This window comes from Sander vitreus, chromosome 24 (genome assembly GCF_031162955.1).
Source record: "Sander vitreus isolate 19-12246 chromosome 24, sanVit1, whole genome shotgun sequence".
NCBI lineage: Eukaryota > Metazoa > Chordata > Actinopteri > Perciformes > Percidae > Sander > Sander vitreus.
Window position 1 is genome coordinate 4,342,561 of NC_135878.1, and position 27,980 is coordinate 4,370,540.

The 27,980-nt window shown below is 39.4% G+C and overlaps 1 protein-coding gene across 5 annotated transcripts in view; it reads left to right on the forward strand.

Annotated features, from left to right (window-relative positions):
* zranb3 (zinc finger, RAN-binding domain containing 3) overlaps positions 1-27,539 on the forward strand; it is a 71,733-nt gene extending 44,194 nt beyond the window's left edge. For all 5 annotated transcript variants that reach the window (XM_078243630.1, XM_078243633.1, XM_078243629.1 and 2 more), the window contains 8 exons: positions 853-1,007; positions 7,950-8,054; positions 11,322-11,464; positions 17,497-17,637; positions 20,305-20,463; positions 21,479-21,671; positions 24,149-24,280; positions 24,968-27,539. In XM_078243630.1, the coding sequence (XP_078099756.1) occupies positions 853-1,007; positions 7,950-8,054; positions 11,322-11,464; positions 17,497-17,637; positions 20,305-20,463; positions 21,479-21,671; positions 24,149-24,280; positions 24,968-25,066 (1,127 nt within the window). In that variant the 3' untranslated portion in view covers positions 25,067-27,539. The remainder of the gene's footprint in view (positions 1-852; positions 1,008-7,949; positions 8,055-11,321; positions 11,465-17,496; positions 17,638-20,304; positions 20,464-21,478; positions 21,672-24,148; positions 24,281-24,967) is intronic.
* Positions 27,540-27,980: the final 441 nt, after the last annotated feature.

Sequence of the window (27,980 nt, forward strand, 5' to 3'; positions counted from 1 at the left end):
AGCTGCACAGTGTTACACAACTTTAAAGGCACAGTTCAGCATACCGGTAAATATCCTTATTAGCTTAAAGAAAAATGTAATCCAACACGTCTGTTGGATCAATCATCAAACTAGACGGAGGTGTTTAGATTACGACATGTCTGACTGCCTCTGCCACAAAGTGTTGTAGCTCACAAATTAGCATGATTCTGCAAATACATTGCTCATTTTTTCACCCTAATATTTATTCAGAAATTTGGGTTAAGACCAGTAACCAGCATGGGGTGTGTGTATCCAATCAGGTCCAATTTTGAGATGCTTCCTATCTTTATTCCATGCTCATGTCTGTCCACCATTGACAATGTGGCACATTCAAAGTGATTGCAGACACGGCTCTTAAACTCACAAGCTAAAAAACAAAGTGTAATTTAGGATATAAGTCATTTTAAGCGCTTATATGCTGCTTTTATAAATTTCAAACAGGAAACATGTAATGTTGCTATATTAACTGGTGACGGCAAGAAGCAAAATTCACTTTCCTTTATATTTACATCAAAAAATGTCAAAGATAAACGTTTTCGTTTCAGAATCTATAATCAAGTATTTGAAAGCAATAATGCTAAATACTTTTTTCAAACATGCGCTGTATATGTAAACACATTTAATGATCTGCTACCAATGCCATTTCGTCTCAATATTGTGCTCTGTATAATAAATCTGAAAAGCTGCTGGGGTTTAATGTCTCTGCTAGTCATTGCATCACCAGAGGAGCAAACAGTAAAGCCAATAACCAATAAAGCTGTGAAAGCCAATAATGAGCCAATAATATATACTCAGTGAGATATTAGCCAGCCTCTTCCTCTCTCCCTGCAGACGGGGGGGCTGCAGCGTGTCTGTCTTCTGCTGCGGATGCTAATGACAAGGATGAAGGCAATGATGGAAATGATGCCAGCGCCGCCCATCCCGTCTACCCAGGCCTGCAGTTCTGCGCCAGCCAGTACACAGACAGAATATATCTTTACTCCAAGGTACCGTAGCCAGTGTGAACGTTTGTGCATATTGGAAAAATGATTAGACACGGCTCCTAATGGGACCAGAGATGTTTTAGAATATCATTTTAGCTGGCTTCTCTTTTTTGCCCCTTAAGGTTGCGTAAAGGTAGAGTTGTAATGTCTTGTTCTTCGGTTTCGTCCAGTGTCACTTTGGTCCCTTTTCTACATTTGAAATTGTTTTTTGTTTTTTTTGGTCCTCCTAAACTGCCATACAACACCTGAAAAATGCAAGTATTGCATTACATGTGTTTTTTTTTAGTCGCTTTGACTTGCAGTTTGCGATGTGCAAATGTCTACACTTAGGATTAGGTATCTAGTTTAATTTCCCATAGATACACACAACAGGTAGTTTTTTCGTTGTACAGTTTCAAAACCCTTCACATTTCCTTTAGTAAACTGCATTCCTGCCTGAGGAGATGACCAGTGTAAAATCACAAACAACTAGCATGTAGGCGTGCCTACAGTATTTGAAGCTGGGCCAAGAGGCAAGAAAATACCACATAAAGAAAACAAATATCTACACACTTTTTGTTGCCCTGAGGCCTGAATGAAAAAAGAAAAGTGTTTACTGAGCATTACTGAAAGCCCTGCACACATAGACAACTAAAAATGTATTAGTTTTCATCTTTTAATCAGCGCTACGTGATATTTTCATGTGGCCACACTTGACATTCACATGTCAAGTGTGGCCACATTCACCAAATATGACATTACAAAGTCACCCGATTTAAAGTGCTGTTGGTTGTAAACACAATGTGCCCACAAAGTGATGCATTCAAAAGTTGAAATATCCTAAGCAACTGCATCTAATTGATCCTTCCATTCAGAAAAAGCTAGATGTCATATTTATGCTTCTCCTGTCCTTTTAGTATAAAACTGCATGTGATATAATATGTTAGGTACTGGGTATTACATTTCAAACTGTTATTCCTCCAGCTATTTGAACGTACTAAAGTGCGAACACATCAGGACTGTCAGAAAACAGAAGCCCTTTCTACTTTCTAAATGAAAGTCGGAAGTCTAGAAGTCTCTGATGTAATAGGTTTTATTTCAGGTCTCAAGGCAGTAAGAATAAGTCAAACTGAAAGGGCATGTAGAGTATCCACTTGATGTTTTGTTCTTCACCAGCTTGTTTCTGACAGATTCAACTGAGCAGTGAACAAAGCATAATTAATTCCTTCTTTTTCTTGAGTGGGAAGTCTCATTGAGATCAAGATCTCTTCATCAAGATAGAGCTGCAGACAACAATACAGTTAAGGAAATATGAGACGCGCAGTTCTATCATGCTTTGCCAATTAGCAAACAGAACAGATGTGAGAAAAAAATTACAGGCAACATTAAGAAAGTCAAAGTTTAAGATTGAAACTAATTGTGATTGAAAGAGCTCACATTTATTTCAGTTACAAGTTGCACTTTGATTAACTAACTCATAGCATGTTTTTCAAGTCTAATTATGTCATTATAGGTTTAGAACAGTATAACATAAATACCATGATTGAACAACCTTAATGCTTTAGATTAACATTGATTGCCTCCTGTCTATTACCAGAGGAACAAGAGGCTGTTTGAGTGATTTCACATTGTTTTTTTTCTTCTTTTTTCTGAGATTGATCGAGCTCGTGTGGTAAAAGAGGAAAGAGAAGCTCTTCAAATCCAGTCATATTCTTTGGTTTAATACAAATTAAAGGTTTAAGAATTACCAAAAGATTACCGATGCAATTTCACAAGGATCTGCCCATCTTCAAGCCTTTTCCCAATGTTTCATCTTTTATCTGTATTTACCAGCTCTCAGGAAGTCTAACATTTTATTTAATATATTTGGTTCACAAATGTTTTTCTTATATTTATGTATATTTAAAGGTGCAGTCCACCAATTTTACATATCAGGATCAGTTTACTTGTCATGGGAAGTACTACTCAGCCTGTGAAAGTAGCTCTATGATAACTTGTCAAGTCTCAGACGATAACCCTGATGATTTCATAGTGATGTCGTCAGAGTTATCTTGGCTTGGGCTTGGAGACTGAAAGCCTGCATTACAACTTGGGGATGACAGACATTAAGGTTAAGGTAGAAAGGGTCTTGCATTATGCATTATGGGAAATGTAGATAAAGTAGATCTAGACCACACTATAATTTACAAAGACCCAACACTTCCAGTAATTCCCCCAAGAGCAAGCATTTAGTGCGACAGTGGCGAGGAAAACTTCCTTTTAGAGAGAAACCTCGGACAGACCCAGGCTTTTGGTAGGCGGTGTCTGACGGTGCCATTAGTTGTAGTAGTTCATGATGTAGCAGGGCACTGCAGGGCGTTACAGGGTGTAGCAGGACGTAGCAGGGCACTGCAGAGTGTAGCAGGGTGTAGCAGGGCATAGCAGGGCGCAGAGCAGGACCACGGCAACTGTTGCAACCATGATTTAGGTGCCACCCTAATCCAAGGAAAACTGCTGATAGGGAGCGGATATTAAAAAAGTAAAAAATCTGCTGGCTTGTCTGTCTCTCGCATGTCCCATAACTTTATGGAAGTGTGCTGTAATACTAAATCACTGGAGTACCCCTTTAATACTACTATTCGCTGTGTTCTTGACATACCTTGGTACAACAGTGAAAAATAAATGGATGCTAGCATTGCTCAAAATATGAAAAAACAATTGAACACCTTGCTGCTTTGTTCAAATAGTAATGAACATCAACAATGGCAGCAGTGACAGAGCACTGCAGAACGCTGAGGGAAGTGTTAGATCAGTCATACATTTGTAGATATCCCCTAACAAGCTCCAGTCGGTTCATTTTGAAAGAGCTGACCAAGAGATAGCAAACAAAGGCACTGAGCCAGAAAAGGAAGTAAAGACAGTTTACCTGCAGCAAGTAATCACGTTATATTTTAAACCAACTGCAGACGGTCTCTCGCAGGGGGCTTTTATGTGAAGACTATTATTATTATGTGAAGACTTCACCTATTTCATTCAGATAATGAAATAGGTACCACTTGCCAACAGACCTCTGTATTGATCGGATTGTGATACTTAACGCCCTTTTGTTTCATTCATGAGGGATCAAATTCCTTCCCCACTAACGTAGATAAGAGACAAGAGGGTTTTACATAGAGAGGACCAAAGCACTGAACTGAATCACCAATAGAATATTACCCTGACAGCAATAGACAAGTGTCATGTACGCGTGGCTGAGACGATAAGCCGCGGAGATAAATGTCCCCCGCTGTCGTTTAAATGATGAACTGTAGGAATTCTGGCTGAAAAGCTGTCACATCGGGATAATCCTGGACCAGGCGTTGAATTCACACTGGGGGCCGCTCAATGCACAATCGGAGGAAAATTTGTCACCGGGGTTTGAATGAGAAATATTGAGAGTATTAGTAATTTGATGTCCATTTTCTGTTTTATTCAAGGATTCAGTGTTCCTGCTTTGTTTCATGTCAACACCAGGAGTAGCAGATGGCTGGGGTTTACCACGTCAGGATGATTCAGATGTGCATTATGTTGTGCTAAACTTATTTTTTAAATCCTTTGCTGTGACTCCCTTTATTTAGGGGTACTCATTACAAACCCCTGACATACTTAATGAAAACACTATAGAAATCCTTAAGGTCCATATTTATAGACGATATACAATATCTACATTATATCTATAAAGGTCAACATTAAGAGTTGTTTATGTGTTTTTAAACCGATCGCATATATATATATATATATATATATATATATATATATATATACACACACACACACACACACAAATACACTATAACTATTATGTGAAACTCATGTATGCCTAAAATAAGATTGAGTTGTTTTCTTTACATGAAAAGAAATTAACCTCTTTTTTTGAAAATTCTAATTCGTTTCCCTTTTAAATGATTGTTTTCTTAATTTGTAATGCATGTATGTTTTATATATATATATATAATTTTTTTTTTTATATATTTATATAAAATATATATTTGTTACTATGCCATTGGGAAGGATAGCACACCTCTTTTTAATCACATCTAGCGAGGCTCTAGTCCTCCTAGCTCCATGCTGTAATGGCATAACCCGCGCCACCGTTCCCCTGACTCTCCATGATATTTATTTTGCCATAATCCAAATAAACACGTGAGCCACAGTGCACTGAGGATACAGCACAGAAAAAACTTCCTAATGTTGATTTGTATGTCCAAATCCCTGTGTCAGCTGCCGGCAGGTATTAACCTTTTAAACGTGATCCTTTCTCCGGTCTCATGCCTGTCCTCTACGTCCGCCATGTCCATGGCTGGAGTGGCTCTGTAAGCTGATAACTAGATTGTAGCTTTACCTAATTTCACTCACTGGTCAGCCTCTCTCTTGTAAAACGTCCCTGATGTTTGGCACAATCACTGTTGTCTGGGTGAAGTTAATACTGAGTGTAAGTGGCTTCTCAGACTTCAAATTGGCAGTAGTTAGTGCTAATGAAAAAAATAATAACTGGGAACATTTTCTTTTATTGTTGTTTTTACAATGATTCTGCAGATACCTCTTAGCTGCGGCAGTATGATTAGCCATAATCACAGCAAGGTTCATTCTTGTAGGTATATGCAGTTTTTTTTTATACTCTTTACTGTATAATCCTCATTTTTTTTGTTACTAATGCATGCTTACTGTCACGAGAAGCAGGATCTTCAAAGTAGTGTACATATATTAGAATAAAAACAAAAGAGATCACTAAAGAGCTCCTTGGTTACCACAGGAATTACCATGGCAACCACAAAAGAATTAAGTGTGGCCAGATAACAGAACTTGAATGTAATTGGATTCAAGTTCTGCAAGTTAGTTATTAAATATGTGATTGCTTGGCTAAAAATACCTATAGTTTAATACAAATGAAGCTGCAGAACACAATGAAACTAATTGCATGTAAACTCTATAAAACCGGTTATTTGGCTCCTAATTGTAGGGTGACAGTTTTGGAGCTGCAGGTGCTATTGGCATACATTTTCCATACAGGACCAAACGGCTATTTTAGTTTATTTAAAAAATGACAACTTCTTTTGTACTTTAAACCCTTTACAATATTTTCTTTATGTTCTCAGTTGTCTTTCAAACTAACAATCAAGGTTCCCATTTCACATTGTGTTATTATCTGCTACCTTTGTTCACAATATTATTCTCATATGCACATGTACCAGATGTTCATTAGGAAACAATACTGAGAGTCTACAGCCATTCTAGTATTTTTCTTTGAGCCTTGTACAGCGGTGCTTTGAGCTACATGGGTTTGCACGTGTGCGAACATGCTCACAATGACAACATGCTAAAGTTTAGCAGGTATATGTTTACCATGTTCACTAGAGTGTTAGCATGCTAACATTTGCTACTTGGCACTTAACACAAAGTACAGCTGAGGCTGATGGGAAGGTCAATAGTTTGCAGGTATTTGGTCATAAACCAAAGTATCGGTCAAATACAAAATTGAACCAGTTGACGGTTCATGGTTAGATGACTGGATCACCAAAGTTCTAACAGTTTATCATGAGAGGGACATGAATGTCTGTACCAAATTATATGCCAAAACGTCCATAGTTGTCAATGCATTTCACATTTTCACAAAAATGTCCACCTCATGAAAACACTACAGGACGCACAATTTCAGCCAGGTTATTAGCATGGCTAAAAAACTATGAAACGTGTGTTTGATGCTAATATGTGGGTAAACTCTTAATAAGGATAAAATACTACAGTTCACACATGAAAATAGATAATTGAAGTCAAATAACTGTCACACTATAATCACTGTGAAAGGACAGTATGCATGGATTATCTAATGCCAATGAAATTATCCAATAGTAATGTCAAACACATTACACAGTAGTATTTGACTTTATCCTGCTAGTTCACAGTAACATAGCTTTATCTTCTGCTATCTGAGAAAGAAATCCTTCTGTTGTAGTTAATGACAAAAAGAAAGATGCCCACCTTCTCTGACACATAACACATTTATTTGACAGCGTCAGAGATGTTTTGTTTGCATTCCACCCCTCACAAAGTTATATAACTACAATATTACCCTGACATTTATTCTTGTCAGGCAAGTGAAACAATATCTCTGCTGCGTGGTCATTCACTTAGAGGTACACTGAGTAAGTGAACGTGCATGGTTGTATTTGTCTGCTTTGGTTACACCAGTGACTCAGCAGCAAAGCCCACGTCTCACCAACTGTTTGGGCAAACACGAGGAGCCTTGTGAGTGAGACTGAGGAGATTTTAGCCAAAAATAAATGACTACATTACTAAATCACTTGGGGTCAGTTCACCCATTCTGGTATCTATAGCCATACAAATAGTTTTTTTTCTGATTTAAATATTTGATTGCTTTTTTTCGGAATAATATAATTTACGTTTACAATCATGTATGCAAAATCCATATCTGGGATTAAGAAAAAATAATTATTATGTGTAGTACAGTATATCCCTTTAGAATTTCTGACTCAGGTTTATGAAAGGACAAAAAAAGAAAGAAGAGAAGTACAAATAAAAAATACTTTATAATAATACGTTTTTTTCTACGGGTTGTGTTTTATCTAGGATCAGATTTCTTTGGAACTACTTTCTAACGATTAAATCTCCCCTATAAAAAACGGTTGACAGCATGCTTTGTAGATTACCTAAAGTAATGGTTGCACTAATTCTGAAATGAGATGTTTATGATGAATTTTGTAAATGGCAGTAGTTACTGCTATGACAAAAAAAAACACCAAAATATCCAAATGACTTTATATTTGACACTAAGGTGTAAATATGCTGCTAACCTGTTATCATGCAGACCAAAGATTCTCATCATTAATATCAGTAGTAGCTCTAGTAAGAGTGATGGTGGTTCAAGTAGCAGTAACACATCTATTTGCTTAAGGCTGTCTTCTTCCTCTTTGTCTTCTCATGTGTTAGGACGGGACTCCGTTGAACTTGAGCTTCGTCCCTCTAGACATCAAACTAACCAACTGGGACGACCTGCCCGAGGCCTTCAGCCAGCGCCGGGAAAATCAAATACAGGTCTGCCCTTCCCGCCAGGCTCGCTCTCTGTGTGTGTGTGTGTGTGTGTGTGTGTGTGTGTGTGTGTCCTACATGCGCTTCGATATTCATAAACGTGTGTGGGTGTGCATGTGGATTAGAGTGTTTACACGTGGGACATGTAGCTATTTAATGTGTCATTACTGTAATAACGCCTGAAAGGGGAATTCCAGTGCAGCTGACTTTTAGGCTGTAAAATGTGCCGATATTTCCGTCTTTTGAATTATTAGAAAGATATCAACCACATGACTTTCCATCATTTCCAAGATGACAGAAAATCTACATATGCTCATGCCTTAATTTTAGACTAAGATGATTTAGTTTGATATCACAGTCAGTAGGACTGTCTTCCCAATTCCACTGATCCAGTGAAAATGAGGCACAAAGCTGTACAGGGTGATTAAACAGATATCGGATATGTGTGTGTTACAGCCATGTGAAACTAATGACACCACTGCGCCTGATAGATAGATAGATAGATAGATACATAGATAGATAGATGGAGTGTGGGCGCCCACTTCCACCACTGCAGGGCGTGAAGGGGGAGAGAGAGAGAGAGGAGAGGTTGGGGGATGATGGAGAAGGACGGAAAGAGAGGGGGCGGTGTGGGGGTTTGGGCAGCCAAGGAGACCAGCAAACGAGAAAGTGCTATTTTATGACACTCGTTAAAGGAGACGGATCATCGCCTCAAACGACCCCGCACGCCAACCAGCTAATATTAAATCCTGCAATCTGCCGTGGCAGTAACGGAGCCACTGACAGACGCCCCACCTGTCACGTTGTTTATGTTGGTTTGCGAGACGAAGGCGTGCGCTGCATCCATCCTCTGACCCATCATTTACGCCCTGTTACACTCCAATTGTCCATCAAAATCAATAGTAAGCAAGCGGTTTAATGTGGGCTGCAACACGGCTTGGAAGGGGAGGCAGTGGTGTGTAAACAACCAAAGAGAGGCTGCCCAAGCAAACATTTTGTAAGAGAATTTATGGGGAAACTATTATAAATGATATCAGAATAATCTATATTTCATGAAAATGGAGCCTTTTAAGGGATGAAACATGAATCATAAATTTCTGAGAAGATGATTGTGAGGTTGCAGAGTGTACATTGTCATCCTCTTACATGTTCTTACAATTCTGTGCTGACGCCTTTTACAGGATTCAAGTCTGGCATTATACTGTATATTTCTTAGTGTCAGCAAATCCCATGAAAAGATGAAAAACCAACACTGTGTTACTTAGTCTGTCTTTCCAACTTCCCTACCCTGTCTGTGGCACTCAGCCCCAAGCCCATTGGTTCCTGCTGTAGACGTTAATCTTTTAAAACGGCTTGCCTATAAAAAGGCTAAACTAATTCCTAAAACAGCTGGGAACTGTATTTTTTATCAATTGTTACTCAAACAGGAGGAAGTAGTGCATTTTTTGGGGACTATTTTCATCTTTGCATTAATACACATTTGTTGCTTTAGTGAGAATTAACAGCAGCAGGATGGTGTATGTGTGGGATAGAGTCAAAATAAACTACGATTCCCATGTTCATGGTAATGAAGAAACATGTCACCCAGTAAAACAGTGTGGCTCACTGATGTGTTTTTAATAGTTTTTGGACGACAATGGAGTACGGAAAGCCATTTTATTCAATATTAAGTAAATTAATAAATACATAAATTAGTAAATATGCCTATGAAATAAATCCTGAAATAAATAAATGAGGCAATAAATATATATAAAAATAAGTAATTGTGGGCTAATGAAATAAAAGTTCCTTGAAATAAATCAATGCATATTTTTTAGCTATATTGACTCATTTATATACTTATATTTACATTTATTTATATATTTATTGCCTCATTTATTTATTTATTTACAGATGTATTTCCTAGGCTTATATATTTATTTATTTAATATTGAATAAAACAGCATTCCATAATGGAGCTCTACTCAGAGGAATAAAATATATCAGGCTTTGGATACACACACAATAGATGTTAGAAGGATACATTTGTTGTTGTTATTTTTTTTATATAGGATTTATTTATTTATTTGGCAATAAGACTAATTCAGAATATCAACAGCCTTATCCTTTAAGCATGATTAACAAACAACTATATCCAGCTTCACAGTGATAAATCAAAGCCCTCCCACCCACACAATGTCACCTATTTAACCTATCTGACCTTTGGAGACGCTGGAAACGCCATCGCACTCTCCTCCTCAGTCATGACTTCTGACATCTGATTAGACTCCTTGACTTTGGGCTAACCTTTGATGACCTCACAAAACAGTTACCATCTCAGGATATTTCTAAATCTTCATCTGTACCAGACAATCCAGTGTATGTAGAGCAGGGTTTCCTCGATCAGTGAGAGCATTACATCCATCCTGACTGCAAGGCTTTGACCCCTGATCTCCTCCTGGGCTAAATACAAACCTCAGCTTCACTTCCAAGTGCTTCCATAGGAATATCAGCCTCTAGTTACCCGGGTCTCACAATTTTGTATTATCATTTATTGTCTTTAAGTTACACGTTTGCTGTGCCATTTCATTTATTGATTTCAGAAGATGTACTTAATTAATAACGTTATAATCATTTTTAACCATATCGCCCATCTCAAACATGTGCATCCTCATGTGAAGCCACTTCTTTTCCTTCTTATGTTCCTTTTTTCATTTCTCTTGTGTTTTAGCTAATTTTAATGAGTAGTTTGTAATATTTCCATCAACATATGCACAATTGAACTGCAAAAACATCAACAAAGAATACCTGGGTGTGAAACTGTCTTTATAATGCATATTGAGTTTTATTTGCACACAAATAATCCTTTTGCGTGAGTAGGTATCATCCATGGAAAGAAAACACTCCTCGAGTGTAATATACGCAGGTAAATTGCCCATTAGGCCTTGGTGCTTGGTTGGCTATTTGTTGTTTTGCCAGTGGATTTTCTTTGAATCCTTGACTTGGCTGAAAGCATACACAGCACTCTCTCGGTTTGATGGGTTTTATATAGCTATGTGGAAAACTGTCTCCTTGTGTGTGTCAGTGTGTATGTGTGCTCTGCAGGTTTGGATTGTTTTGTTTTCAGCTAAAGTGTATATTTCAAAATTGAAAAACGAAAGAAATGTTTTTCTCTTGAAGAGGCTCCAATATTCAAAATATCAATTTGTGTTGAAGATGAAGGCTCCAGCGGTTTTGGTTTTAGCTTAAAATTGAATATGATGTGAGTTGTCATGCGTTCTTCCCCCCCTGCAGGTGCTGAGGTTCGTTCAGGAGTGGAGCAGCCTGGCAGCCATGAAGCAGAAACTGCTTCGACGCAGCGGCCTCCTCTGCCACAGCCCCACTTTAGGCTTGCAGCAGCTGGCCGCTGCCCAGCGCCCTCACTCCAGCACAAAGAGGTCAGATTTTTGCTGGAAGTATGTTCTTGAAGGAAACATGCTACTTTGACTTTCAAATACTTAGCTGTGAGTAAACATTCTGGTGGTAATTGACCATTCGCTAAACCCCTCCCCAGAACAGCAATTGGTTATCATAGCATAGCATAGCAACCATAAACGAATCAGGGCTGGCCTGTGAAGTGTCCCTACATGTTAAAGAGGTGTGCATGGTACTGTAGTAAGAGTGAGACCTGTACTCACAAGACCAAAAGGAATGGATTCATTGTTAATTCATGTTTATCTGCTCTAACGTAAGCTGCAATTGTTAACATATCCGGCTAATACCTACAGTAAAACCCCGCAGGCCACACAGGGTTATGTTATACCCCTTTCACACCAATGGCTCAACCAGGGTTATACCCAGGTCGACTGTGTTTGAATGGGTTAACCCTCCTCGATCTACTCGGCTTCGCACCCCTTCGTACCGGAGAGCAATGTGTAAGATTCCACAGAAAACTCTGCAGATTTGTAAATACTAACTGCCTCAGGCGTCATGGAAGGCTGAATACTATTTGTGTGTGTGCATGTGTGTGTGGGTGTATCAAAGGCTTTCAGCTGAGGCAAAAGAGAGGATGGGATGAGCGCTGTGTATGTGTACATGTGTGTTTTTTGACAAACAAGCATTGTTGCTGGCACACTAATTACAGCTGGCGTGGCTAGAGGCAGGGAGAGTTTGCCAATTACAGGGTAGACCCGTGTGTGTGTGTGTGTGTGTGTGTGTGTGTGTGTGTGTGTGTGTGTGTGTGTGTGTGTGTGTGTGTGTGTGTGTGTGTGTGAGAGAGAGAGTGTTTCTCAACTGGGGAACGTGTTTGGGTGCATGAACCTAATCAAGGTGTGAGTAGGAGGCAATTGGCCCAGCTTGATTTGATACCTGTTTGATTTATTCACTAATCAGAACCAATCAAGCTCCAGCTTTGGCTCAGCGGGGCGATCACGGCTTACCTTCCCAGCACTGAGACGCTCCGTTTTCAACTACTTCAAACTTAATGCACTTTGCCTGGGCTTCCAACACAGTGGATGTCTTCGTCATAAGCCACTCATGGTGATTTACAGTGATTTTAGAAAAGTTTAGAGGATTTTAATCTGGTTTGCATCCTGCAAGTACGCTTTATTGCTAAGATTACTCCAAACATTGGCTATAAACGGTTTACTGTTTCTATAATACGCCATTATAATAGAATAAGAATGCACAAGAATTTTATTTCATGTATATATGTGTACTAATTTTCTTCACATTGGTTGCTAATCAATTTGGTTTCTAAGCAACACACACAAGTAGCGATGGTTAGTAAGATTCAGTTAACAATTTCATGGTTTTATTAACCATAGTCCAGGGAAAATCACCCATCCAATCATAACTGATCAACTGAACACTACAGTATTCAATTTTTTCAAATAAAGACTGTTCTAAAATGAAAATGTACAGGTGAGAAATATTTTAATGAAATTGGTGAAAGATACTTTACCGTAAGCATATACAAAATAATTGGAAGATATTATTTGCACAGATTGCTAAAAGGAAAAAAAACGTATTACATTGAATAGTACAACTCTATTGTAGGATAGAATTGAGTGGATAAAATTACTTTTATTAACATCCATATAAAAACATTAATTCAGAAATTATATACTATAGTACAACATCTAAAAAGATGGAAAATGGATAAGGAACTACAACATTTGGCTGACAAAATGAAGAGTGCTTTTTGACATCTTGTCACTATGGCAGCTTATATTAAAGCTTACCCAGCGATTCAGTATTGCACTTCCATAAAGTTTAGGAACTTGTGAGAAAATGATTTAGCAGAGGCCGTGATATACTGACTTTTAGCCCCAGGAATAAGTCACACAGCAAAAAACACTAGATCCTACACTTCCCATTATGCAACTTTATAGCGTCTTTCATTAGACAGTCCCTGCCTGATAAACACCCACATTTTTTCAAACTCCACTCCTCCAATTTGTAACGCAGGCTCCCTGCTATAAATTTGAAGTCTCAAGCTGAAACTGAGAAAAGACGGGGTTATTTTCTCAGACTTGATCGAGCTCCTCCAGAGCCACAGAAGACATTATACAACTGTTTTCACTGGCTGAACTTGTACTCTAAACTTTATGTGTAAAATCATCACTTTAAAGTAATAAATCTTAAGATTTTCATAATATCAGATCCCATTTTTTACACTATGGCCAGCATTTTTATTTGCATGTATTTATATTCTGTAATAGCCTCTCCATAAAGTAGTTTTTAAATGTTACTGGTAATGTTCGCCTTTACTGTACAGGAAGTGGCCACAGGTGTCTCCTAATCAAGCAGGACTGGAATCTTAGGAGATTATAGCTTTAAATATGGTATGTTTTTAGTCCTCATAATACATAGATTTCTATATACGTCATTATGTTAACCTACAGTTACCATAGCATCTATCAGGTCAGTAGTTAAACATATACATTTTAAATTTGGATTTGTGGCTCCATGTTTCTTCCTCTGTTCTTCTGGGGTGGATCATAGAGCTCTTCAGTACTTTTTTAATGGCTGTGGTTCCAGAAGTGTCTAAGAAGTACGCCTAGGATTGTGGAAAATGTAGTATTTCTCCATTAGATCGTGAATAACGCATGCTTTTCTTTAAACAAGGTTGATTTCATACGGACTTCTAGCTTTTACGGGAGAAAAAAATTTCGTTTCACAACCTTGTGTCTCATGGTCAGTCTACCTCAGATGGTTTAGACATTATGGCTGATAATCAAAATCCTTATGGAGAAAATCAATGGGATTTTTACTTCTGGAACCACACTGTTGGGCTCTATGGCAGTGCATTTAATTTCCAGCAAACCAGCTTGGAGTTTCTTTGAATTGAATAGGCCGTTGCTGTAGGAGCTGTGCTTCTCTGAGGCCAGTGGAGGATAGTAGCCATCAATCACAGCAGCTTCATCTGGGCCAGACCACAGCATTAGCTCGTTAGTTTAATTTTACACAGCTGAGCAGGGTCTGGCCCCGGCTGCCACCACGTCTGCAGCAGCACTCCTGCAGCTGTGCATCAAATGGCTACCAGCAGAAAACCATGTCCACTGTAGCTGTTGCTAACTTGTCTTAAAGGCATAGTTTGACATTTTTTTGGAAATTCACTTATTTTCTTTCTTAATTAGATGAGAAAATTGGTGGTCAAACACTTGTAGTGCAAAAAAAAATGATGCATAAGGAAGGAGCAGCAGTCACCTTAGTGTACAGAATCACTGTCAAAGCACCCAGCTGCATAAAAAAAAAAAAACAGTACATACACACATCCAAACTCTCCCAGAAGCGCAGTTGGACTCCCGTTTAGTGTTAGGTATCTTGTTTCATCCAGCCTCTGTGCTGGGACTGTTTGAAGCAAAGGAAGCTCATGTGTTTGATGGAGACTTACCTTCTTCCTCATCTCCCCTCAGCTTCCAGAGAAGCTTCTCCTCTTTGATGTGTCCCCCTCCTCCACTTTCTGCCTCCTGTCATCTATCTTTCCTTTATTTTATTTTTTTACCTTCTTTCCATCTCCCTCCCAAATAAGTATTATGTCCAGATGGAGGTGGTTGAAATGCATAAAAAATGTCACTGCATAGCCTGCAGGGCCAAGTAGAAATATTAAAAGCTAGTTTAATAGTGGCGAAACCTTCCTGTTTAAATAGCAGAAGCTGTGTTCTGTACCGGTCCCTATCACGGAAATAGTGCACTATATAGTGTGTTCGCCATTTTGTAGTAGTGTTCGAATTCTCCGCGGTTAATTTCATTCACTATATAGTCCCCTATAGAAATAACCGCAAAAACTAAAATGGAGCAGGCTTTTGTTTCTAAACAGTGTAAATGTAACATGCAACATATATACAACCTTTTACTTTCCTCCTGGGTTTGTTTCAGGGACGTATTAGAAGAATTTTTGTTTCGGTTTGTTTACATGATGCTTGGTGCGCCTGCCTCTGTCACACAAATAATGGGCTCATCTCCTGACGCAAGTCACGCAACGATGTGTTTTCAGTGAGTGTCCAAAATCTCGTTTGGTCGTTTTCTATATAGTTCACACTACTTAATAACAATATATAGGGAATAATGAGTGAGTAGTGAGGCTAGTATTTCATTAGTAATCAGGGAAACAGCGCAGTCAGAATAAAAACACATCGTGTAACCATTTAGGTAAAATTAAATAACCCATAATTACATTTCTTTTATTTGAAATAATAAGCCTTTGATACTGGCAAATACTCCTGTCAGCATTATATATATATATATATATATATATATATATATATATATATATATATATAATTTTTTTTTTGCTGAAACATCTAATTTTGATTTTGCGAGCGGCATCAACAACCTTTCACGAAGATGTGAATGAAAAAGCCAAAATAGTTAATTCAACATATAACCGCAGACAACTTGTATCTGTCTTTTACTGCGTAGTTAGTTAAATAGTGTTAAATGTATTTCCTGCATCTATTATAGGTCTACGAGCTGTTCCAATTATTGATTTTATTTCGATGGTAGAAGTTCTACTGTTTCATCATCCTAAAGTTCAAGAATTGGCAAAGCTGCCAGAGCTGCTATGAAACTGCCATACCATGCAGTGGCTGCCTCCTGTCTCTCCATCCATCTTTCTTATCTCATGTTTTTTTTTTATTTATTTATTTTTTTAAAGCTGCTGTTTTGCTTTTCACTTCTTTAAAACCTTTTGCTCATTATCTGCACCCTAATCAGTAACTACATCTGGCAGCAGATTGTTGCTTTGCTGAACTTAATCGCTTTCTTTCTAGTCGATACAAAAGAAACCTTTTCTGTGGGTATATCATCTTGACTCACTAGCTGACTTACTAAAAGAGTCATCTTTATTTAACCAATGCCTATTGTCACAAGACCCAAAGGGTGACAGCACAGCCTTTACATACTCTACACAAGGAGGCTAAATCGTTCAGTTATCCAATAAGAACGAGACACATGCTGCACCTCTAACACAGAAACGTTCAAATAAAGGTACACAACAATATGTTACGCAAACCGCAAAAATCACCACATGGCCACAAAATACTATCGTAAAACCTTCGATAGTAGCTGGGAGTTGGCAAACATCCGCTTTGCCAGAGTGTCTTTGAGCAAAACACAGAGTCTCTACCAGCTGCAGGACTGGTGTTTAGTAGCGAAGCCTGATCTCTGACCTCCCTGTAGAGGAGGACAGAGAAAGGATAATTGCTCCACAGGGAACATTAGGGTGTTGTATCATCCCTCTGTCGAAAGCCTTGCTGTTACCTGGGGGACGTTTGGTGATTGGTCACTTTTCTCTCAAGACCACAGCTATTTTCTTCCACCTAGAACAAACAAGTCAAAAATTTATTTTTCTCCCAAATCCTCCTCTCCTGTATTTTGCGTCAACTCTGACACCCTGAGGTCATTTTAATCCTGTCCAGATTGACGTGTAGTGTTTCATGCAATTTTTCGACTTCACACACCTAGCATCTGTATTACAAGGGCCATAAAAACGAGTGTCGGGGTAGATGGATTAGATCAGGTGATTGACGATCACTGTGTGGAAATTAGATTGCTGCAGCAGCAATAGTGATAGGATTCAGCAGGGGAAGAGGACAAACAGAATATAAGCACACAAATAACACTGAAAATAAGCAATGAAAGTAAGAATTTGCGCGTTTAAGCACATTTTGGTGTCCAGAAAAGTATAACCGCACATCTGGCATTGCACTGAGGCGGTTTGTAAAGTGTTGCTAGTTCTGTGGGTGTTGGTGTGTGTTACATTTATGTGGGTGAGTCCCAGGATGTCAAAGATTACGGATATGCTTGAGCAACATCAAATTTTCTATTTTAGCTGCTACTAATGCTGTCCAGGAAGAGTTTCTGAATCTACTTGCACCAACTCCCACGTTCTCTACATGTGAATCAGCTCTCTTCAAGCTCTTTAGTTATATAACATCTGCAAATCCTCCATTCCTTCATGGCCCTGCTTATCCCATTTCCACAGGTACATCAGTAAAGACGAGGTAGCCCAGGCCTCCCTGAGCAAGGCCCAGCGGGAGGGAGGCAGCGTCCGACTAGTCACCAATGAAAACTTCTTCACAAAGAGGAGGTCTGCTGCTTCACTAACACCACCTGCTTCAGAGAGGTAGGTTACAGGGCAGATATGTGGGTGGATATTCACGGCAGGAGGAAATCAACTGAAGATTAATTTGCATTTGCTATATTCTGGGTTTCTTTATTTGTTTGGTTTATTACAAGTGCTAAATCCCCACCAACAGTATTTAGATCTACCTGATCATGTCCAGCCTGGTTTCATGGTCTCTACGTGGAAGTGATTTGTGTCATCACGCGGCTTTGTCTTTGGGGTTTGGTGTATTTTCATTTTCCTGCCCTAGGCTGTCTCCATGGAGATCTGTGTGTGCCTTGTGGGAGAGGCACAAAGGCCTGCTGAGCGTGTTTGTACAGTAAATCTAGACCATAATACAATTTACTGGGTAAGATGCAACCAGCTCACCCAGGAGGGAATATCACTATGGAAACTTGCAGCAAACACGCACTCTTTCCCATATGTACACAGCAACTGGTGTTACAAAATGTCTGTGATATACCATGAAGTGTCTTAAAGGTGCCATCTGAAATTTGTGCTTGTATACACTATACTTCTTTGAACAGCTTGGGGAATACAAAAGTATCCCTGAAAATATAAAAACAAATGTTTCCCAAAAGCCAACATTGTTGTCAAGCTAACATGCTGACAACATGAAACTAGCATGTTGTTTAGCAAGAGACTATAGTTTTCTCTAAAAAGCTAAAATGTGTAATTGCTAGCATGGTAACGACATGAAAAGATAATTGGATAATGTAGCATAGTTTTCTCTTCATCACTGAAAGAAACTGTTTTAGTGTTTTGTATTTCATAAACTATAAGCCAATATTGATTTGTATCCAAAGTTGAATTTCTTTGTTCCATTTTTTAATTCAGTTGGTGTACTGGTGACTGAGGTGATATTTGCCATCCATACCTCGTCAACCCAGTGTTGAATATATCACAGGAGTTTGCTTTAATGTCACTGTTAAAACTGTATTTTTTCTAAAATAAATCTATCTGGTATTGCGGTTTTGTCTGCAGGAAGATACCATTTAAAATGTATAAAATATAATTTTTTTTCCCCCTGCAAGCACTCCACTGACAGCTGGACTCACCAGCGTCAGATGTCGTTCCTCTCGTGCATTTGGTATAAAGCATCAGAGATCAGCTCGGTGGTAAACATTACAGGCTGTGTGCCGTTTGCTGAAAACATGTTGCATGATTTCTGGGGTTTCAAGCATGAGGTACCTCATGCTGCGATGTAGAGCTGCCAACATGCTCACTTGCTTTGCGCATATATGAATTTAAATAACTTGAAAGCCAAATTTAAAGTGACAATAATAATTCATTTTAATAACATTGCAAGAATAATACATTCTTATGTTATATGTTTTTGATTTATTTTCACTTTTATGGCTAATGCATTCAACATTTACAGTTACTAGCAAGCCATGTATTTCTGGGTTACATTTTTTTTTCTAAAGTGCCATGTTTTAACAATTTGGGCAGTTTGGGCACACCACAAAAAAGTCTATTTCTGTCTTCGTTTCATCCACTAGATGTTGCTGGCACAGCATTTGTCTCTTGGTACTTCCAATTTTTTGTATCTTCTCAACTTTGAAGCAGCAAGGTTCCTTTTTTAGAGCAGGGTTTTTCTTCTCCATTTCAATGATTAAATCTCACTATGTAGTGCTCTGTCTCTGGCTCTTTGTTCCTCTCTCTGTCTGTCTAAATTGTAAACTATGGGGAAAGAGAATTTAGTCCATCTGTCCCCTCCATCGTGGCAATAGCACCCTGCTGGGACAACATGGCAAATGCCCAAACTCGCTGTCCTCTGCCAAAAGGACAGGCATACACATACTTGAAATGTTCTGCAGATGCATCACCATTATATATATATATATATATATATATATATATATATATATATATATATATATATATATATACACACAAACACACACTATATGTCCATCAACTCTGCAGCATACAAAGCAAGCAGAAATGTTTATATTAAATTAATATTTATTGAAATGTGTTTGCTGTTCTGCTGATGTTCAAAGAACTGAGCTCTACATTGAATCTGGCTGTTGGCTTACAGACTGATGTCTACCACATGGGTCAAGGTAACTTCTCTTTGAAGTTAAGTGCGTAAAGGGCTTAAAATCTGCAGCAGCCATGCTGCTTGAATCAAAAAGATACAAAGAATAGATTGCTTGGATGGAATCCTTTTATTTAGCAGCATTTTGTGCCCTATCTTCTGACATCGAAATAGTTCTGAAGAATGCACATTTCTTGTCTATACGTTACACACAAGTGTTCAGCCAGTAGTCTGCTAAGTTCACATTTCGTCATATTAACATGTCCTGTTAGTTATCTAAGCATTGCGTTTCTTAACATATTTGAGGCTAAAGTGTAAGCATGGATACTGGACAGAGATATAATAGAATTCTTATTTTATAAGAAACTTTCTTTCTCTCACCTCTACATTTTCTATAGATGTTTGCTGTAATTGCAAACTCAAAACTCCCTACCTGTTAACTTAATAAATTCTGAATAATGTACATTTCCACATCACTAATTCTATCGGTACAATAACATCATGAGTCATGACACACTCACTCTGCTGCTCTGATTTTGTCTTTTTTTGTTTTTTTTAAAGCAGCCAATGAATGAACTTTTTAATCCTGAGTAGTTGTACTACATTTGCTTTTCAATCTGCAGCCTGGACAAGAAGTCCTGTAAGACAGTGGAGGAGCAGCCCTCATCAGAGTCTGGCTACCTGCAGGCAGTGGACAGTGAGGGTGTCCCTTTGTGTCTGTCCTGCCATCAATCCTGCTCTACCACCGGCGGGGCCTGGGACACACGATTCTGCAGCCACAGGTATGTAGTGACACTAAATACATTCAGTTTCGAAGCTGTACACACATGGCTTTAGATACACGTCGATTATCATGGTCAGCATCCTCCAGGTCCTTGTAAAGAGTTGCACAAAAAGTTCCGAAGACTTGTGTCAAATAGCAGATGCATGTAAGTCTTAGCATTCCTTGCTTGGAGCACCAGATGGGTGGGGCTTACTGCAACGGGTCAATCCATCCATCTTTGGAAAAACATCTGTCAAAAAAAGCATTTTAAATTAACTTTCAAATAGTTTGTATCTGTGATTGCTTCAACTTTCCTGTACCAATTGTCCTCTGTGCCAAAGCCCATCCATCTGGCACCTAAAAATTCAATTATACCCCAAGCTTTAAGAGTTTTTGTGCAAAACAAACTCAAAAACTTTAATGTTGACTTCACCTTGTTTTTTTTACTGACTTTGCTTTGCAGCAGGAATACGGTTTTCTGATGACTAGAATAGATTGCTGTTCCCAGATTAGACTGCAGCTCCTGTATTTATAATCGTACTTTTCCTATTTTTTTCCTGTTTCCTGTTTTTTTCAAGATCAATTCACTGCATTTTAACACCAATATATATTATATTTTTAAGTGGAATAATTCTGCTAGTTCCGTCTCTGCAATGTCTTGCTTACCCAGAGCAAGACGCTGCACCCTTTCCTGCTTACTCCCATGGTCACACTGAATACAACCGCCAACTAAATTCTTATGAATGAAAATATGTCTCTGTGTCCCTTTAGTCTAACTACCCATTTAATGTAGAATTTCCCTAAGTTGTTTTCACGAGCTAAATTTAGGTCATTGAGTCAAGGTGAGATCCTTTACTCTATGCCTGGATTTGATCAAACTTCAACACATTGATGTGCACCCCTGCGCCTTTCAGCTGAATCATAACTACAGTAGAAAATGACAGTGACGACTTTCTTCTGTTGTCTGAAAATGAAGAATTTCACGTTGGTGTTGGTAAATGTAAAGGCAGATGTATATGTTTCCCCACTCATAGGTGCCAGGAGGAGTTCCAGTTGCGCTCCAGCCAGCCGTACATGCGCTCGCGAGTGCTGGAGGCGGAGCAGGGCATCTGTCAGCACTGCAGCCTCCATGCCCACGACCTGTTCCTGAAGGTCCGTGATGCCCCGCCCTCCCAGCGCAAGGATATGCTGGAGAGCACTTGGCTCGCGCAGCTGTCACTCAAACAGGTCAGACACTGAAGCAGAGGAAGAAATAAACCAGACATGAAGATTTTTTTGGAAGTGATGAAGTTTAATGGCAGTTAATAACAACCTTATTAGACCTTCAGTATTAGAAACGTTACAATAACACATCGTCTTAACATTAGTCCCCTGATGTGAGCTACATAACTGACCAGGAAAACCATTTTGTGTCTGTTTGTGGAAGTGCAAACATAAAAGCGGCCTGCACTGTCCACTCCACCTACCTATGCGCACACACACACACACACACACACACACACACACACACACACACACACACAGGTTGATCTGCACTCTAAGGGGCTAGCTCCCAGTAAATGGATTGCTGGGCCCATTGATTTTTTTTCCCAGTGCCAGGCCTCGACCAGTAAGCCTGTTTGATTTGGTTGGCTGTTATCCTGCAAAGCCCCCTGCGCACACACAGACACACACACACACACTCTTCCCATTTCCGCCAGCAGCAGCATCAGCGCCGATCGATGCACCGAGCTTTAGAGGAAACAAACTCAGCCACATGATAAGACGCCGCAGCGGTGGTGGAGCCTCAAGATTATAGGCTCATTCTTTGGTTCATACAGGGGGTTCTGGTGTGTGCGTGTGTGTATAGGGGTCTTTATGTGTACCTTGGGGTCTCTTTCGGTGTGTGCAAGTATGTGTGTAAAATAATTCTGCCATGTGTGTATTGGTATTTTGGTGGTGTGTGTATTTTCTTTATTTAAAATGGCCTTTGGGTGCGTTTGGTAGTATTGGGGCCGTGTGTGTGTGTGTGTGTGTGTGTGTGTGTGTGTGTGTGTGTGTGTGTCTTAGTCTTATTTGTTTTTATCCTCTTTTATTGTGAAGCGCATTGCAGAAGTGCCCCTGCAGTGCAGAGATTTGTTTAATACGGATGTGTGTGTGTGTGTGTGTGTGTGTGTGTGTGTGTGTGTGTGTGTGTGTGTGTGTGTGTGTATGTGTGAGAGAGACACGTGAACTCTGCCCCTGTGAGCAGGCTTGTTCTTTAAATCTGTTGGGATCAATTCTCGCTGCCTTAATGTCGACAGAGTAGCACTGAAAGCATGAAAACTGATGTTTTTTTTGCCCTGAACTCTTTCCATCCAGCTTCTCTCTTTCTTTGTATCTAATTCTTTCAATCATCTTTTGCTCCTCCACTTGCTTACTCTTAATATCTTTGAGTTTTGTTATAAAAAAAAAAGGCAATCTGTATCAGTTTAATAAAAAAAAACAAAAAATTGATTAATCAATAGTGTAATTATCATTAGTTGCACCCAACAGGTTATGACACCTACAGCGGCTCTTAGGCTATATTTAAGCACAGCGGAGCTTTGAGCTAAATGCTAATGTTAGCACGCTAACATCATTACAATAAAAATGTTACGGTGCTGATGTTTACCAGGTACGTTGCATGTTAGCATGCTAATATAAGCGCAATGACAATGTTATTATGCTAATGTTTAGCAGGTCATGTTTATCATGTTCATCTTAGCATGCTAACATGCTTGGTAATTATTACTAAATATAGGGCCTCAGTGTTGTGAAGTAGTATTTTAAGTGCATAACTGTAAAGTAGAATGTTACTAACATGCCTTAGTAGGTAATGTGCACCATGTTCATCTTAGTTTAGTGTGTTAGCATGCTAACCTTTTCCCAATATTGGTAATGACACTATTTTAATGGTTTTCACAGGAAAGTGATGGTATGGCGTTTACATATATGATTCTGAAAAGTTGAAAATACCAAATATTACAAAGTCAATAACAGCTTAAAAATTGCATTTTAGGTCTATGCATCCTTTTGTAGCATGTTATTCCCTCTGGTTTATTTAACCTCTTTTCGCTGTCTTTGTCAGACAGACTTTCATGTACTCAACAGTTGCCCATTATCTAGGCCAATACCATTTTGCTTGCTGCTTCATGGCTGTACCTGAAGCATCTCATGGTGATGGATAATAGAAAGTCAAAGTTCACTTTCATTGATTTGGTGCAATTATTGTTTCATCAAATTGTCTTATCCTCACAATCATACAGGCTTACATTAATCTCAACATTTTAAACCTTAATCAGATGCCTTATTCTGCACTTTTCTTTCATTATTTCCTATTGTAGATTTATGCGTCTTGCTGTCATTTGTACTCCTTGTGTCTTATTTGTTTTTATCCTCTTTTATTGTGAAGTGCATTGCAGAAGTGGCCCTGCGGTGCAGAGATTTGTTTAATACGTGTGTGTGTGTGTGTGTGTGTGTGTGTATGTAATAACAATTTAGGTCTCTTTAGCACTTGGAAAAAGATGGCGCTTTACTAAAGACATCACATTGGTTTAAAAAAAATGAACTTCAGCATAGATGGATGGTTTGGAAGGGCAGCGCAATCACAGCTTGTTTTTGGCAATTTGGAGCAATATGAGAAAACATCCAAGGGTAGTCATTGTACTGAGACGCTCACTATTTCATTCTGTGTGTGCTTCTAGCTGAATGAGATGATCCGCGCTCCGGTCGAAGGGGATTTCTGGCAGGTCGACCACATCCGGCCGGTCTACAGCGGAGGAGGACAGTGCTCTCTGGACAACCTGCAGACGCTCTGCACCGTTTGCCACAAAGCCGTACGTGCAGACTCCGCATCGCTGCACCCATGACAACCACAACACCAGCTTTTAGAGCCAAAGGGCTTAAGGGGCAAAAGCAATTTGTCTAACATTTAAGGTGCACCGTGGATGGACCTCTCCTTTATCCCCATATAAAAAGAAAGTCTCATCACTCATGTTGAGGATCATATGTGATGGCAGTAATGTGATACATGGTCAAACACATTCATCAAAAGTCATACCATCCCTCACAAAGCTATATATTGCCTATAATAACATCACATGATGTGCCTGTATGACATGATATATAGCATTTGTTGCCTTGGGAACAATTTTCCTTCTTGAACTTCTTCAGTCAATATTTCATAATCATAGACAATCCACTCCTTAAAAACAGAAGTGATCTGAGAGCAGAGGTTTTAAAATAAAATAGAGCTTTCATTGTAAGCTAAAATGTGCTTTACTTTCACGCCAGAATGCATTTTAGTCAGAGTGGGTGTCAGTTTGGAAGGAAACGCTTCATATGTCGACGTGTATAAACTGATGTGGAGAGCTGCTCGTTCTGATAAGGGGATCCTCTCGCTGTTTATGCCACCACTCAGACACTTTAATCTAGAGATGCTCAATATATTGATCTCGCTTTTCTCTTCAGCGCCGACTGCAGATTTAACCTCTTACATCATGTTCCATTTTTTTCCTCCACAGAGGACGGCTCAGCAAGCCAAAGAACGGAGCCAGATGAGAAAGAGTGTTGCTGCTTCCAAGGTTGCGTCAGACATCAGCAGGTTCTTCATCCGGAAATGAAATGAAGGTTTAGTAAGGGTTGTATAGGTGTAACATTTCTTGAATCACATTGTTGAATCCTCACTGGCATCAAGATGCATCATGATTTTTCAATGACAACACTCACATTTAAGTATTAGAAATGCGATTCCCTCTGAGAGATTAGGATTAAAGGCCTGGTTTCCTTTGATTCCATACTTTTCCTCTCCCTCACTTTCTGATGATATCAGCGGCGTCTTGTTGGACTCTGCTGCACCTGTGGAAATTTACCTAAAAAACAGTGATGACTGCATCAAATGCTAATTCAGCCAACTCCCCTCTCGTCCCCGAAACGTCACAAGTGTGGTAGTTTTGATTTATGACGGCCCCCTTTTGCTCGAGGCTGAAATGGAGCAGGTTGTTTAGAGAGATGCTGCTATTTTAAGATTTTTGCAAACTTGGTGAAAAGTAGCAGGTGAGAGATGAATTGGGGGCTTTGTGATTAAAACTTCACGGCAGAAAACACAACCAAGTGTCCTCATTGGCGCCCTCAACATGTGGCGCCTTGTAAATCTTCCTTTTTGGAAGATAGATGAGCGCTCCCTAGTGAAATAAAAGCCTATTTTCATCTTGTTTCTTGTTGCCTTCCTCGGTTCCTCTGCTGCTTTAACCACGATTTGGACTGTAAATACTCCAAGACGTTGGTTGTTCTGACAAGCTAGCAAATCGTTTCATCGCCTCAAGTCAGGAACATTATTGTCCATGTCCACGCATTTTCCTCCTCTTCAGCTGTGCTTGATGATCTGAACAGAGCTAAAGTCATTCAGGAGGGCTATGTTTAGAAAGACGGAGAGCAGAGTTACTATGGAAACAAGGCTTCAGGTTCAGCAATGTCGGGAATATTGAATCTCTTCCTGTGAGAGTTATACAATGAGCCAGACAGACATGAGAAACTCCAATCAATAGCAGCATGCTCCTGTGAAAATGAGGCCTTCACATTCCTCCGCAGCAGAATTTGACTTCCCTTCTCGCTGCTGAGGCTTCGCGGTTGACTTTGCAGATGTCGTCATGTCACGATTTGTCTGTCTGTCAAACTCCAAACTCAGCAAATTCCGCCATTGCTGAAAAGTTTTTAATTTTTCTGGCAGCCCCAACTTCTCTCAGCCTATACGAGCGCTCGGTTGGAGCCACAGCTTCAAACTTTTCTTGGAGCCCATGTGGGTGCGTGCGTGGGTGTGTGTGTATTTCCCCTACGGCTGCTCCAGGTCTCCACTTAATAAGACCGTTGTTCCTCTCCTGTCCAAACCGACAAGCTTTGTGAGTAATGAACATCTCCCAGGCAGCCTTCCAACAACAGCAGGTTTCAGTGTCAGTCCCTGTCAGCAGCCAATGACTCTGATCTGCTGTTTTATTACACCCAAAAGGTGTATGTGCATGTGTGTGTGCGGGAGAGAGACAGTGAGCGAGGAGGGAAAGTTGTGCAAAAGTGTAGCCGAGTGTTTTTCTGTGCGTTACACAAATAAAGCGTGCGTGTTTGGCAGAGGAGAAGTGTATATTGGAAGAGAGAGGAAGTGGTGTGTGTGTTTGTCAGACAAAGCCATAATGAGGCAGCGTCCAGATGAAGACGTCTCATGTTCTTCCCAGAGGGGCTGCTGGGTAAAGAGCAGCGAAGCAGCCGTGTGACACTGTTTGCATTGGACAACCTATCAGCCCAGAGGAAAAACATTACCTCTGTAGGTGATGACAGTAATAAAGATGGACTCAAACACCGACGGACGGCCGCCGAGGATTGCATGTTTGCTTTCCGTCTTACACACCCCTCCCTCCCCTCTTTCTTTAAAGCTGACATCAGAGCAAAAAATTCACTTTTCCTTCAAGTGCAATCAACGTCTTTGCCTCGGTGCCACTGCTGCAGAGACGTCTCAACAGGTTACATAGCAACACAGCACACTCTGAACGTCACATGGCCAAAATTAGCTGGGCAAATATGTAGCGGAAATAATGACAGAGTTAGAAAATCACAGTGTAGTGACAAAGAAAAGACAATAAGAAAAGAAAAGAGATATGGTGCCATCTGAAGAAAATCCAAGCAAATGGAATTAAAAAGAAGTGCAGTGCAAAAACACTACAGCAGTGAACCTGTCATATCAAAATGGACCACAAATTATTACAACAGAAATAGATTTTAAAGGATGGAAGTCTGGTCATATTCTTTATTTTTCTTATTTATAAATTCCATCGTATTTCTCTGTGCCATAGAGCTCCATTGTTGTCCAAAATAAACTAATTAAAAACACAGTGAAACGGCAGTTGGGGCTTTAGTCTCCGTAATGTAAAGTGTTGCCAAGGGAAATATAAAATGTGGAGAATATGCAGTTACAAGAGATTGGATCGGAGGAAGGTTTATTTGCTACGAGTCTTACATTTGTTTCTCAATTGTCGTTTTTACTTTTGAAAATGTTTGCATCGTTTGAATCACAATTTGTCAAAAGAATAAAAAAACGTGGCAAGTTGATTAACACGCATTACTGCATTTTTACTTTTGCTGTACGGAGTTTTGCAGACTTTCCAAGGACAGTTGTGTCGTGGTTCTTCACTGTTAACCTCAGTACAGTACAGTACAGTACACAAAATAACAATGCTACTGAGAAGTAGACTTTGGCTGTAGAGGGCTGAGGGAGACATCAATAAACCCATGATATCATTATGCTAGCTACTACAACCCATAAGCTAAAAACGATTTTCAAGGATAGTTAGGGATAGCTTATCACCCATCACATCTGATAGGATAAATTTATGTATACACCAAGGGTAAATCAGGAAGAAAAAAGAGAGGAATTTGTTGTATAGATAACATATATTTGAGAGAAATCAAGAGATTAGCAACTGAGACACGCCAAGCATTTATTTTGAGTCAATCCCATTTACACCGCCTTGCTCCTGTAAATCTTCACTA